Below are 13,143 nucleotides of genomic sequence, written 5' to 3' on the forward strand. Positions count from 1 at the left end.
GGATCGAACCTGCAACCCAGGTATGTGTTCTTGACTGGGAATCGACCCAGCAACCCCTTGATCCACAGGCTGATGCTCTAACCATGAAGCCAAACTGGCCAGGGCCATATCTGGCCCTATCTAAAATAACTGGCCATATCTAAAATATTTCTAAAACAAAAGAGAATTATCTGGTTCAAATATTGCATTTCTGTATTCAAAACCTATGTTCTGAATTTTTTTTTTCTCTCAGACCTGGAAAACAAGGTGGTTCACTCTGCACAGGAATGAACTGAAATACTTCAAAGACCAGATGGTGAGAAACGTGATAATACATGTTCCCTTTTAAAATCAGCTCTCTAGATGAAAGGAACATCTGCCTTTAAAATCCCTAAACTTTTCCTTATGAGCACCTGAAGCACCCCCTAAATCAGTGGAAACATGAGTTTTTGATTCCTGATATGAGCCAAGTTCTTTTGCGAAGATGAGATGTGTCTCCCGGGGACTGCTCTCCAGACCCGCTGACCCAGGGCAATGGAACCGTTCTCTTACCACAGTGTACTAACTGTCTCTTGCAGCAATTTCTCCCTTTATTAACAGCATGTGCATGGCCCATGTTCATGTCATTAAGCTAATTTTAATTTATTTTGTTTCTTCTCACCTTCCCTGTACAAAATTTCTGAGAAAGTAGAAGTTTAAACACATAAGAGAAAAATGACTTCCTTCCTTCCATGTGTTAAAATCCATCTCCATCAAATTAAAATTTATAAATCAATGTCTTCTTAGTGCTCAGTTGCATGAGAGGCCAACTTCCAAACCAGGAATGTGTTACTTCCCTTAGTAGGTTTTCTATTATCCATCCCCTTGGTGAAAGGAAAATGTACTGTTGCACATAGTTGAAGATTTGTTAGTGGATAAGTGAGGGACAGATCTGTGTTTGTTTTATGATGACATAGGTTGCTTTTCTTTCTTTCTTTTTTTTAAGTCACCAGAACCAATTCGGATCCTAGACTTAACAGAATGTTCAGCTGTACAGTTTGATTACTCACAGGAAAGGGTAAACTGTTTTTGGTAAGTTGTTTTATAAAGAAAATATTGTTTTCAAGTTTTCTTTTTATCTTTTTTTTTTTTGGTGGTACGTGCCCCTAGCGGGAACCGAACCCAGGACTCTCTGGTCTGCAGGCCGACGCTCAACCACTGAGCCAAACTGGCCAGGGCTCAAGTTATCTTGCTACTTATTTTAGCTGAGGAATAAAAAACGATGTCTGAATGTGTACAGAAGTTTTGATCTGGGTGACATGGATTTAGCCTAATAAAAAAATCAGGCATTTTGCTAGGAGTGCACATGTGCGGGTACAGTCGGTTAGGGACTGCACTGCCCGAGTGTGACCCACAAAGGGGATGCCATTCACCTGAAACCGCGTTATTCCTTTGGAGTTTTGGCCTCAGTTATAATTTTGTTGACTCCAATCACAGGTGAGTTGTTTTGTGATGACAATTTCTGGGAGATGCCACAAAAATGTTTTGTTCAAACATAGTCAGTCTAGCATGACAGTTTGCTAACTAGGAGAAGTAAAGTATCTTGAGAAAGCAGTGTCTTATTTCCTACCAACTTTTATTTTAAAGTTTTCAAGCCTACAAAAGTTGAAAGACATATATCTATATATCCCTCACCTAGACACATCAATTGTTAATATTTTGCCATATTTGCTTTATCTTTATCTATTCACTTTTTTTTTTTTTTTTACCTGAACCAATTGAAAGTAAGTTGCAGGTATCAAGACTCTTTACCCTTAAATACTTCAATATGCATGCCTTAAGAATAAAAAGATCACTTATAGAACTACAATACCATTATCCCACTTAAGAAAATTAAAATGAATTCTATAGTATCAACCAAGAGTGGACATCTTTAAAAATTTTACATAAAGCAACCATGAGGCAGCAGGGGTTTATATTTTCTCATAACATACGATATGAAAATATTGGGAGGGAGGCAGCTGACTTGACAAGGTCAGGTCCTATATCGCTACAACTTTGTCGGCCTTTTCCTCATGTTTACTGCTCCAGCGTTTATGTGAGTCATGATGAAAGACGTAGGGATGGCATCGGCCATGTCTGTCCATTCTTATCAGGAAAGTACAAAATGTCCCGGAAAGTTTCCTATCAGATTTCCCCTCATATCTCATTGGCCTAGACTCGGTCCCTTGGCCATCGCTGGCAGCCGAGGAAGCTAGGAAAGGGTACTAGCATGATTATAATTGGCTTCAACCAATTATAATTTATCATCTGGAGGTCTGTTAGTAAGAAGAAAGGAAACTGTTCTCTGTATTAATAGCCAAGGAATAATGGTTCCCACAGGGAGTAACGAACAATGACAATGCCAGAAACCAGTTTCATACAGTGTGCCCACAGTGCCACTCCATCCTACCTCACTGTCCACTCACCCCTCAGTTGGACGTCATTCACATCAAGGTGTACCCTCTGTATACAGGGACTGAGGTCTCATCTATTAAACATTAATTACTGGTATAAACAAAATATGTTGTTTGTCTTTAGGATATAGAAACCCTTCTGAATTTCAGTTCAAGGCTTTTTTTTTTTTTTCTTTTTTATGAAAGGGGAAAAGATTTTTGGTATTTTGCATCTCAACTGTAAGCCCAGGAAGTATGGATAAGATGTAAGCTACAGCTGACCTTATTAGTCAAAGGATTTTAACTCAATAGCCAAAGAAACAATCAAACGAAGAGCTACCATATATTCCTAGAACAAGTCTTCTGTGCTAGTAGGAAAGTTCATCTTCCCTCCAGCAGAGACTAACTCATGGCCGGAGGTGGGCAGGATGACTAGCTGCTTATCTCCACAAGGGGGCGGCGTTAGTCTCGCTGAGACAAGATAACCCAGATGAGTTCCTTCATCAAACTCCTTCTCTGTCTTGAGTATTCTTTAAATCATAGCACGGGTTCTGAGTCATTTTACAGGTCAGCTGAATAAACATGGGAGTTGTGTGTTCAGTCTAAGACAAAAGGATATGGGTGTATCCTGGACGCGTTTTCCTCTTCTTTGGATTCTCATTTGAAAATATAAGTCTGGTCCATAATGATAACGTGAATCCACAACGTCCTCGACGTTTCTGCAGAGTGCTGGCGGGAATAGCTCTGAATACAGCAGATTGCTTCCTCCGGCCTTGTGTCAACTCTTGTTTTCTTGGAATCCTCTAATTAGTGTTCAACTAATGTGTATTCAACTCACCACCTAGAGTATCTTACCTTCTTTCTTTTGTCTTCAGCTTAGTATTTCCATTCAGGACATTTTATCTCTGTGCAAAGACAGGAGTAGAAGCTGATGAGTGGATCAAGATATTACGCTGGAAACTGGTAAGTTATGCAACTTTTCTGGATGGATGACTAATACTCAGAAATAACATGGTGATGATTTGAGACATGTTTCTGTTGTAAGAGTTAGACTATCTCCGAGACTGGGATGTCTATTGGTAGGCTTGTGGAATAGTCTGTTCCTTTTTTTTTTTTTTTTTTTAAATCCTCACCCGAGGATATTTTTACATTTCTCTTCAAAGAGAGTGGGGGTGGGGGGGCATCGATGTGAGCAAGACACATTGATTGGTTGCCACCCACATGACTCCAACAGGGGCTGGGGACAAACTGCAACCAAGGTTAAGTGCCCTGGGCCGGAATCAAACCCGGGACTCTTTGGTCCGAACGTGGGGCTCTTTGGTCCGCACGCCGACACTCTAACCCTTGAGCCAAACTGGCCAGGGCAGTCTGTTCATTCTTTAGGGACATGGAAGGGCTGCAGAAAGGGGTAAAAAGCAAAAGGATGGACCTGCACTGGGTCTCAGCCCCAGAGCCTTGTGCTGGAGCATCTGTCGGTCTTCCTTCAAGTGTGCAAGCTTGGCCAGTTTTGCCTGGAGGAGGACAGTGGGACCAGAAAGTCAAACAGAGGAAAGCTGACATATTTCTACAGTAGAAAATCCTTTAAAATTGTCAGAGAAGAAAGCTTGCCACAGGAACCTAGTTTAATTTCCAGCATAGCATTACTTTGTACAGGTCAAGGACAAAAGATAATTTATTTTATCTGTTTTCTATATATCTTCCAGGGGGAATATGGAGTGCTTATAAAAATTTATCAGTTTCATACAGTTTTTGTACATGTTTGTAAGTTAGTGAACTGTTAGCCCAGAACTTGACCTTAAAGCTTTCTAAAAACTCCTATGGACACATGATCTTGAAATCCTTAAACATAAACAATTTTTCTAATTAATTTTTTTATGAAATTAGCTGATATACAGAATCTTGTTAAATCTTCCTTTCTAGATACTTGACCTTTTGTTTCGGTTAACTTTTCAGTTTGAGATCCAAATAAATATACCACTCATTTGAAAAGTTCTAATGTATTTGATACCCAGTGGGAATTTTTTTGCCATATGAAACCTTTGCTGAGATATGAATCAATTTTTTATTCTTCGTATTTTATAATTACACAAGTAATATATAATCATCATAGAAAAATTAAGGTTAAAAATACATCAAATGCGCATACTTTCAGATTTCTCCCTGTGTCAATAACTATTTTATTTATTTTTTATTATTTTTTAATATTTTTATTTTTTATTAATTTCGTTACAGATGTTTCTCCTTATTTCCCCATTGACACCCGTTTAATAAATATTTTTAAACAAAACTTACTCATTCTTAAGTGTTTACCCACTCACTCCACCTAATAATATATTGTGAATATATTTTCATATCAATAAATTTAGATCTCTGTCTTCTGATTCATTTAGTAGTATAAAATTTTATGGATTACTATAAGTATTAGGCCAATTTCCAATTTGCACAAGTTTTAGCAACCACTTTACTATATTTCTCCTGAGAAAATTACAGAAAAAGAAAAAGATTAAAACTTGGGGGGAGAGAGCACATGATAATTAATTTATAGTTGCACGGTTTCCTTACTAATCAGCATGTCTTAATATTTGTTAAAGCCAGAATTTGTTCTTAAAATCGCTCAATAATACATACACATATGTGTGCGTTTTATTACAGTCTCAAATAAGAAAACAGCTCGACCAAAGGGAAGGCACAGTCCGATCTCAGTCGTTCATCTTCAAATAGACCCTTCCCGAGAGGGGCGCCATGGCCCGGCCGCCGCGTGGCGTGTCCACCGGTGCTGTGATCCATAGCAGGCTTCAGCCGAAAGCTGAGTACGGATTTTTCTTTACAAACAAATCCAAAGCAGATGTTGATTGGATCTTTCCGAACACACCACATTTGCTGACTCGTGGGAAGCTGCAGCCCCTCGAGGTGTTGTCATCTGCTTCAGTACCCACGGTCATCGTTCTGATGGAAATGGTGTGGCCGCCACACCCAGTGCGCTCACTCCTAGAACACGCAACGGAAGAGAAAGGGTTTGTGTTTTCCCTCACCGGGGTCTTCAAGCTTGTGGACATGATTTGCCGGGAGTCCCACTCTGCCACGGTCAGCTTCACTGACAGGTTGAGCTACTAACCGGGAAGGAAACAGCTGTCTACTTTGAGGCTCGGGCTGCCTCTTTAGAAAGTATATTGAGATAGCAGACATCAAAGATTGGTTTGGGAAGGGAATAGGATTATTCTTCAAAAAACAAAAAAATATTAAAAAAAAAACCAAAAAAATATTTCCAAAACTATAATGGAAAATGTTTGCAGTATTTATTTTCTCTTCGTAAAAGGCTCAGAAGTCGGTGGGCTCCTCCTTCCTTTCTAATGGTAAACTTGTGAAAACTAAATGTCTTATGGATGACTATGTAAGATGACAAAGGAAGGTATAATCTAAAAAAAAAATCTCAATCATTTTGGAGAAAATATTCTAAAGAGTGAGAAAACATAAACTGGGGAAGGGTAATAAAGTAGTAGATGATATAGCTTAATGATATTATTATAAATATTACTCTAATGATAATAGAGCATATGGAAGTGCTAAGTTATCTTCATCCAACATTTCTCCAAATAGACTGAGGGAGTCTTTTCAAGAAGAGTATGTCACAATGATCCCTTCCCCAGAGTTAACTGAAGGTGTTGGCCCAAGAGAAGGAAGAATCACCCAGCACTGCGAGGCCTGAGCACCCTGCACCTTATTCAAGAGCAACTTTTGTTGCCAGTGGAGGGAGCAATACTAAATCCACATGCAACGTATAATAATGTGTTTTTTACACAGCATTTTCAAACTGGAACAAGGGGATTGAAACGGGAAGGAGATACTGTCATCCAGAGCTCATAAATAGATTCTATTATCTTTGTTAATATTCCTTTTTTTTAGATAGAAGTTTGAAGGAAGAGAAGGTGGGGGGAGAACCCCCAAACACGATTATGGTGCAAAGCTACAACACTGCTCTTGCAGTCCAAAGGAATAGTTAGTTAAGTTAGTTTTGTTAATTTAAACATCTAGCTCTCAGAAATTCCATTACATTTTTGTATATTTCAAAAAGATGGGTTTTTTTTGTTGTGTTTGTATCATATGAGATAAAGCAAATGTCAAGTTAAAATGTATTCTGTTACATTCGCACAGTAAGGAGCTACAAATGGTTTTATATTTTGTTTCCCTAGAACCAAGGGTGTTTTTTGTGTGTGTAGGAAATGTTATTTTTACCTTTTGTAAAACATGTCATGTTTATTTATACTTTTTGGTTATGTTTATTAAAAAGAGCCTGATTTTCTGTGCCTGTAATAGTTTGCCATTAAAATATATTTTAATATCTGTAATTTAAAAGAATTTCAACTGATTAATATCATAAATAGCAATGAAGAATCCATATCGGTTAGACTATAAGCTATGAAAGATTCAGTTGAAAAAGTAGTCTAGGTCTTCAAGGGTTTCTTAATTGAATATGGAAAAGACAATAGACACATGATAATGTATAGACGTAAATAAGGTAAATACTGCAGGCGAGGCACACAAAGCTATACGAGGGAGTGTGTGTTGCCGTCGGGATAAAGCCATTTTTTTGAGGGTTTGACATGAAACCCTCTACTATACATCTACTGTGTCATTAGCATTATGCTAGATGCTTTACCTGCTGCTGCCAGCAGCCCTGGAAAGTGGTCATGATTTCACCTCTTGAGAGGAGACCCTCAGCTATTTCTACAGTCCAAGATGAGGGAGGGTGTTTTCTGCCAATGGCAGATGTGACTGAGGTTTGGGAGAATAGCCCGCAATGTGTCTGTGTCAGGCCATGTCTGCTAACAGGTATGTGCTTATCATCAAGGCATCACTTCTTAAAACACAGCCAAAGTGTTAGCAGTTAGCAGTAGTCCCCATTATCCATGGGGAATGTGATGCGAGACCCCCGGTGCATGCCTGACTCTGCAGGTAGTACCAAATCCTATTAATACTATGGTTTTTCCTCATGCCCATGATAAAGTTTGCTATATAAATTAGGCACGGTAACAGATTAACAACAATAACGTAGTAGAACAATTATAATAATATACTGTAACAAAAGTCATGTGCATGTGGTCTCTCTCTCTCAAAATACCTAGAATTTTCCATTTAATGTTTTTGGACCATGGTTGACTCCAGGTAACTGAAACCACAGAAAGTGAGACCATGAATAAGGGGAGTCTTCTGTAGTCTCAGAATTCCCCCAGGAATATCTTGCCCCACGGAAGCACTGTTCCCTCTGGACCAGGAGCGTCACCCAGTGGTGAAGATGGCTTTTACTACCTCTGAGGGAACCCTGCACCCCTATTTCAGAGCCACTGGGCATCAGAACACGCGGCAGGGGTGAGAGCAGGTCTTAGGTCCTCACCCCAGCAAGTCCAGTACACAGCAGGCTCCCAGGCACTGTGGATTCGGGCTGTCAGGGCATGGGGTCGAGCCTCCTAATCATCTGTGGTCAAAGATCAGATTTTCTTTCCTATTTTTCATTTCGGACGGGAATTTGGTAAAATCCAGTAAAAATAGAAAAGTGAAGTGAAAAATACAAATATCACAATCCCATTTTTATTATCAGATTCTACAGACACGAAGTCACTATGTCAAACTGCTGTGAGATTTTAGAGCTCTCTGTTTCTGGGCTTCTCTCGTCACCCACCGTGAACCGAAAGAACAGCCGGTTTGCGGAGCACATTTAAGGAGCCCTGGTCTAATGGACTGGCAGGTAAAAGGAACCAAGAGACTTCTTGAGAAAGAGTTCACCTGAAGGTAGACAGGATCGAGGTGCATGTTTTATTGATGAATTACGGACATCTGTAACGGGTGATTCTGAGCACATTCTTGTCTATTGCTTCGACACTTGGCAAAGCCTTAAGGGTTTTTTTCACTAGAGTCAAGGGACAGACACTAATACTGTGTCCCATTTACAGCTGTGAAGATGGCACCCTTAGCTTTCAGCAGCCTCTAGGCCCCCTTATTTTCTGTCAGCAGCAGCAGCAGCAGCAATGGCCAGAGTTGGGGGACAAAGGTCATTGCAGAGAACAGGAACAAGAGCAAATGAGATTGGCGGGTGCCATGTGGCAGACGGGTTTCAGGAGTACGCGTAAAGGGTTCTGTGGGGACTCCCCGAAATATCTGGAGGACATTTAAGAGAGACTGGATTTTCCGCAGAAGCAGCAAGGAAAATGGTGGTCCAGTGGGCTCCAGAACCTGTGGTCATTACCCCAGTGTCAGAACGCAACACTAGTATAGACACCCGCAGCAACTGGCAAAATACCCACGTTGGTTTTCTGAGATGTGGTAAGAAAGGACGAATGTAAGCCACTGGAGTTGCCTCTACCTAGGAAGATAGTAAACCAAAAGCAATGGAGGGATTTCGGAGATTAGTGCCACGATCAACACTGGAAGGATGCAAGGGTGGTGATCTTCATTCAGCCCACCTATCTGACCTGTGCAGAAAATAGAGGACTCCTGGAGAACAAGAATGGATTATCACACACTTAACCAGGTGGTGAATCCACTTGCAGCAGCTGTTCCAGATGTGAGCCCATTGCTTGGACAAGTTAACACGGCCCCTGATATCTGGTATACAGACATTGATCTGGCAAATGTTGTTTTTTTCCTGATACCTATTGGTAAAGAGTGTCAGAAGCAGTTTATCTGGCAAGGCCAGCAATATACCTTTCACTCTCCTACCTCAGAGGTCTATGTTCTCCAGCACTATGCTGCGATTCAGTCCACGAAGACCTTGACCACCTTTACCTTCTACAAGACAGGTCCGCTGCATTGATGACATTACACTGATTGGACATAGTGAGCAAGAAGTAGCAACTGCTCTAGACTCATTTGTAAGACATCTGTGTGCCTGAGGGTGGGAAATAAATCAAGCAAAAAATTAAGGGCCTTCTATCTCACTGAAGTTTTAGGGGTTCAGTGGTATGGAACAGGTCAACTATCTTTGATAAAGTACAGGTTAACTTGATGCGTCTGGCTTCTCCCACCACCAAAAAAGCAGCACAATACCTAATGGGCCTCTTTGGGTTTTGAGGACAATATATTTCTCGTATTGCTCATGGAATTCATTGGACTTACCATGTTTCCCATCATCCTGAAGCCGCTGGCCTGGTAGAATGGTGGAATGGCCTACTGAAGACTCACTATTGTACTATCTGGGTGTCAGGGCTGGGGCAATGCGCTCCAGGAAGCTATGTATGCTCTAAATCAGTCTTTAATATATGGTGCTATTTCTCCCATAGGTTCAAGAATCAAGGGGTAGAAATATACGTGGCACCACTATTAACCCTAGTGACCTTTTGGGCTGTCCCCACATTCTTAGGCTGTGCTGGTCTAGAGATTTTGTGACAAAGGGAGGAATGTCTCCACCAGAGGACACAATTCCATTAATCTGGACATTAAGACTGCTACTCAGTTACTTCGGGCTTCTTACCCCTCCAAATCAACAGGCAAAAAAGGGAATTACTGTGCTGGCGGGGGTGATTGATCCGGATTACTGAGGGGAAATTGGGCCATTACTGTACAATGGAGGTAAGGAGGAGTATGTCTAAAATACAGATCTCCTAGATCTTACTACCACCAAGCCCTGTAACTAAAGTCATTGGAAAGCTATTTAACTTCAATTCAGGCAGGACAACTAATGACCCAAATTCTTCCAGAACTAAGGTTTGCATTACCCTACCAGGCAAAGAGTATGACCAGCTGAAGGGCCTGCTGAGGGCATATGGAATCAGTAATGAAAGGCAGTTATAAATACCAGCTACAACCACATACTCTGTTGGAGAAACAAGGACTGTGATTGTTATATTTTTTCCTTATTTTATGTTTATTTTGTTATATATATATATATATATATATATATATATATATACATATATATATACACACACACATACACACACACACAATAAACACACATATATGTTATGAAAGTATCTTTTTTTCCCCCCTCTCTTAGCCTCTAACATAAAATGTATCAAAAAGTGCTTAACCTTACATTATAGTAAGGACTTTACATCCTCTTCTGGGGAAAGGGATAACATGTTTCAGTTGTATGCTGAATAGTTGTATGTTACACAGATGTATGATGTGATTGTTGTCATTATTTGGAATTAAATATGGTTTAAGATGTGTACAGCTGCCAAGATGACAAGGGTAAACAGTGAAGGTTGTGTGTCAGCGTGGCTAGGCTAACCTATAGCTCAATGGAACATGAGTATAGATGTTGCCATTAAGGTACTTTATACATGTGCTTGACATTTACAGTACACTGAATTTATTTATTTATTTATTTATTTATTTATTTATTTATTTATTTATTTATTTATTTATTTTTTTATCCTCAACCGAGGACATTTTTCCATTTTTTGTTCAGATAGAGCGGGAGGGAGAGAGAGGAAGAGAGAGAGAGAGAAACATCGATGTGAAGGGACACATCGAGTGGCTGCCACCCGTACGACCAAGCAGGGCCGGGGACAAACTGCAACCGAGGTACGTGCCCTTAGCGGGAACCGAACCCCGGTCTCTCTGTACCGCAGGTCGACGCTCCAACCGCTGAGCCAAACCGACCAGGGCAACAGTACACTGAATTTAAATGAAAGAGATTATCCTCCGGGCCTCATCCAATCAGTTGAAAGGCATTAAGAACAAAACGTAGGTTTCTAAGAAAAAGAAATTTTGACAAAAGACTGTAGTTTCAGCTCCTGCCTGAGATTTTCCAGCCTTCTAGCCTGCCTTACAGATTCTGCATTTGCCAGTTCCCACAATCATGTAAACCAGTTCCTTGAAATAAATCTTATACATATATATTCTACTGGTTGTTTCTTTGACAAACCTTGACGGATACAACATTCTGCTCCAAATACCTCATCGCCATTTTATTATGAAGTTTGTTGCCAAAATATTTTATTATTTTTAAATAGTTAAAAATTCAAGAAGTTTAATAAAATTTATGGTGAAAGGCTGATTTCTGGGATCCCTGTCCCCCAGGTACCTAGTCCACTCATTGTGGGTTAGCAATGTAACCAGGTTGTGGATATACAGAGATACTCTATCATATACAAGCAAATATAAACACACACACAAACACATATATTTTATCTTATATATAACTGTAATATACAATACCCAGTTCCACATGCTTTTTTCAATAAACGTGTCTTAGAGATCATTCCATCTCAGTACCTATAGTCTTCATTTTTTCTTCCATTGGGCAAATGCAGTAATTTATTTAGCCAATCCTGATTAGAGTGACCATGTAATTTCTTTATAAAATGGGACACTTGAGTTAAAAGCTCTGATAATTTATACCATGAAAAGCAAGTATAATTTGGTACTGTTAAAAACAAAACAAAAAGAACAGAACATACGGTCACCTTACCTATGATGGGTATCTAGGTTGCTTCCAATCCTGTTTTATTAAGCAGATTACAATGAATAGACTTGTAAACATGTAATTTTCTATGTGCCCTTATGCATCAGTAGGATAAATATCTAGAATTGGAATTGCTGGCTGTGATGGTTAATTTTGTGTCAACTTGAATGGCCCTGGGGTAGCCAAATTAAATATTTTGTGTCCGTGGATTCTGTTTCTCTGGAGAATTCTGGTATTTGCAAGTTTGCTGGAGATTGCTCAACTGTCCCCCATAAAGGAGCATAAAAATTTTCACTTTTATCAGCAGAATGTAAGAAATACTGGATTTACTTGTTATTGAATAATCTTTTCCCCATTGACTTATGATGCCCTCTTTATGTTTTAAGTCCTCATATGTATGTACTAACGTCTATTCCTGAGTTGGTCTGTTCCATTGATCTCTCTAGGTATACACCTAATTTAGTTTTATACCACCTTTCCAAAACTTACAGATTTTCAATTTATTATACCCCTTTGAATAGAAATTTTAATAGTAGTATTTGCTGTACAAAGGTTAAGCACCTCTATTTTTATTTATTTTTTAATTAGTAAAACATTTTAATCTTGCCATAATTGCAGACTCCCCTATTCCCTCCACCCTCTTTGCCCACCTCCACCTGTCCCTGCCTCCCCTTCTTCTGGCCATCGCCACACTGCAGTATTGTCCATGTCCATGGGATATGCATATCTGTTCTTTGGCTAATCCCTTCACATTCTTTATCCAGTGAAATCTCTATTTATTATAGTTTCCTTTTCTGGTGTTTTTTAGATACATATTTATTACCTGCAACTAAAATTTTGGTTATCTCATTTGTAAAAGACCTTCTTATTTTATGAATCACTACATTGGCAAAAATCTGGACATTACTAAATAATCCAGATAATGGGAATTCTGGATTTTAATGGGTATGTCTAATGCTCCATTAGGTTGCAACAATTAACTATGTATGGTTCCCTGCAGGTAAAGCATCTCTCTTACATCTACTTCTTAGTTAAGGTTGCTGTTCTTGCCCCATTTAGAAGTTCCTATTCTCTCTCAAAATAAAGCAGAATCTAATGCTAAATAAATAAAAGCCCCTATTCTGTTTCGAGAGCATCCTTTGTCACAGCATTTCACATTTCATTTTTTGAACTGTAAATTCTTTAAAGGCAGGTCGCACGATTTTGTCTCCATTTGCATAGGATGAAAGGAGGGAGGGGGAGTGCGTGAAAGAAGCAAGCACAGTGCCTGGCCCATTACCTCAGTCCACAATTCCAGGAACCACATTCGCACACATTCCATGCAAAATGCACTCCTGAAGCACA

General features: G+C 39.6%; 1 protein-coding gene across 1 annotated transcript in view; it reads left to right on the top strand.

The window, feature by feature from the left end:
• The window catches only part of DAPP1 (dual adaptor of phosphotyrosine and 3-phosphoinositides 1), a 57,387-nt gene extending 50,693 nt beyond the window's left edge, over window positions 1-6,694 (top strand). Inside the window, exons 6-9 of the mRNA XM_036271169.1 lie at window positions 233-295; window positions 965-1,050; window positions 3,269-3,356; window positions 5,046-6,694. Of these exons, the coding sequence (XP_036127062.1) occupies window positions 233-295; window positions 965-1,050; window positions 3,269-3,356; window positions 5,046-5,114 (306 nt within the window). The 3' untranslated portion in view covers window positions 5,115-6,694. The remainder of the gene's footprint in view (window positions 1-232; window positions 296-964; window positions 1,051-3,268; window positions 3,357-5,045) is intronic.
• Window positions 6,695-13,143: the final 6,449 nt, after the last annotated feature.

The sequence above is a fragment of the Molossus molossus genome, unplaced genomic scaffold (genome assembly GCF_014108415.1).
Source record: "Molossus molossus isolate mMolMol1 unplaced genomic scaffold, mMolMol1.p scaffold_m16_p_1, whole genome shotgun sequence".
Classification (NCBI taxonomy): domain Eukaryota; kingdom Metazoa; phylum Chordata; class Mammalia; order Chiroptera; family Molossidae; genus Molossus; species Molossus molossus.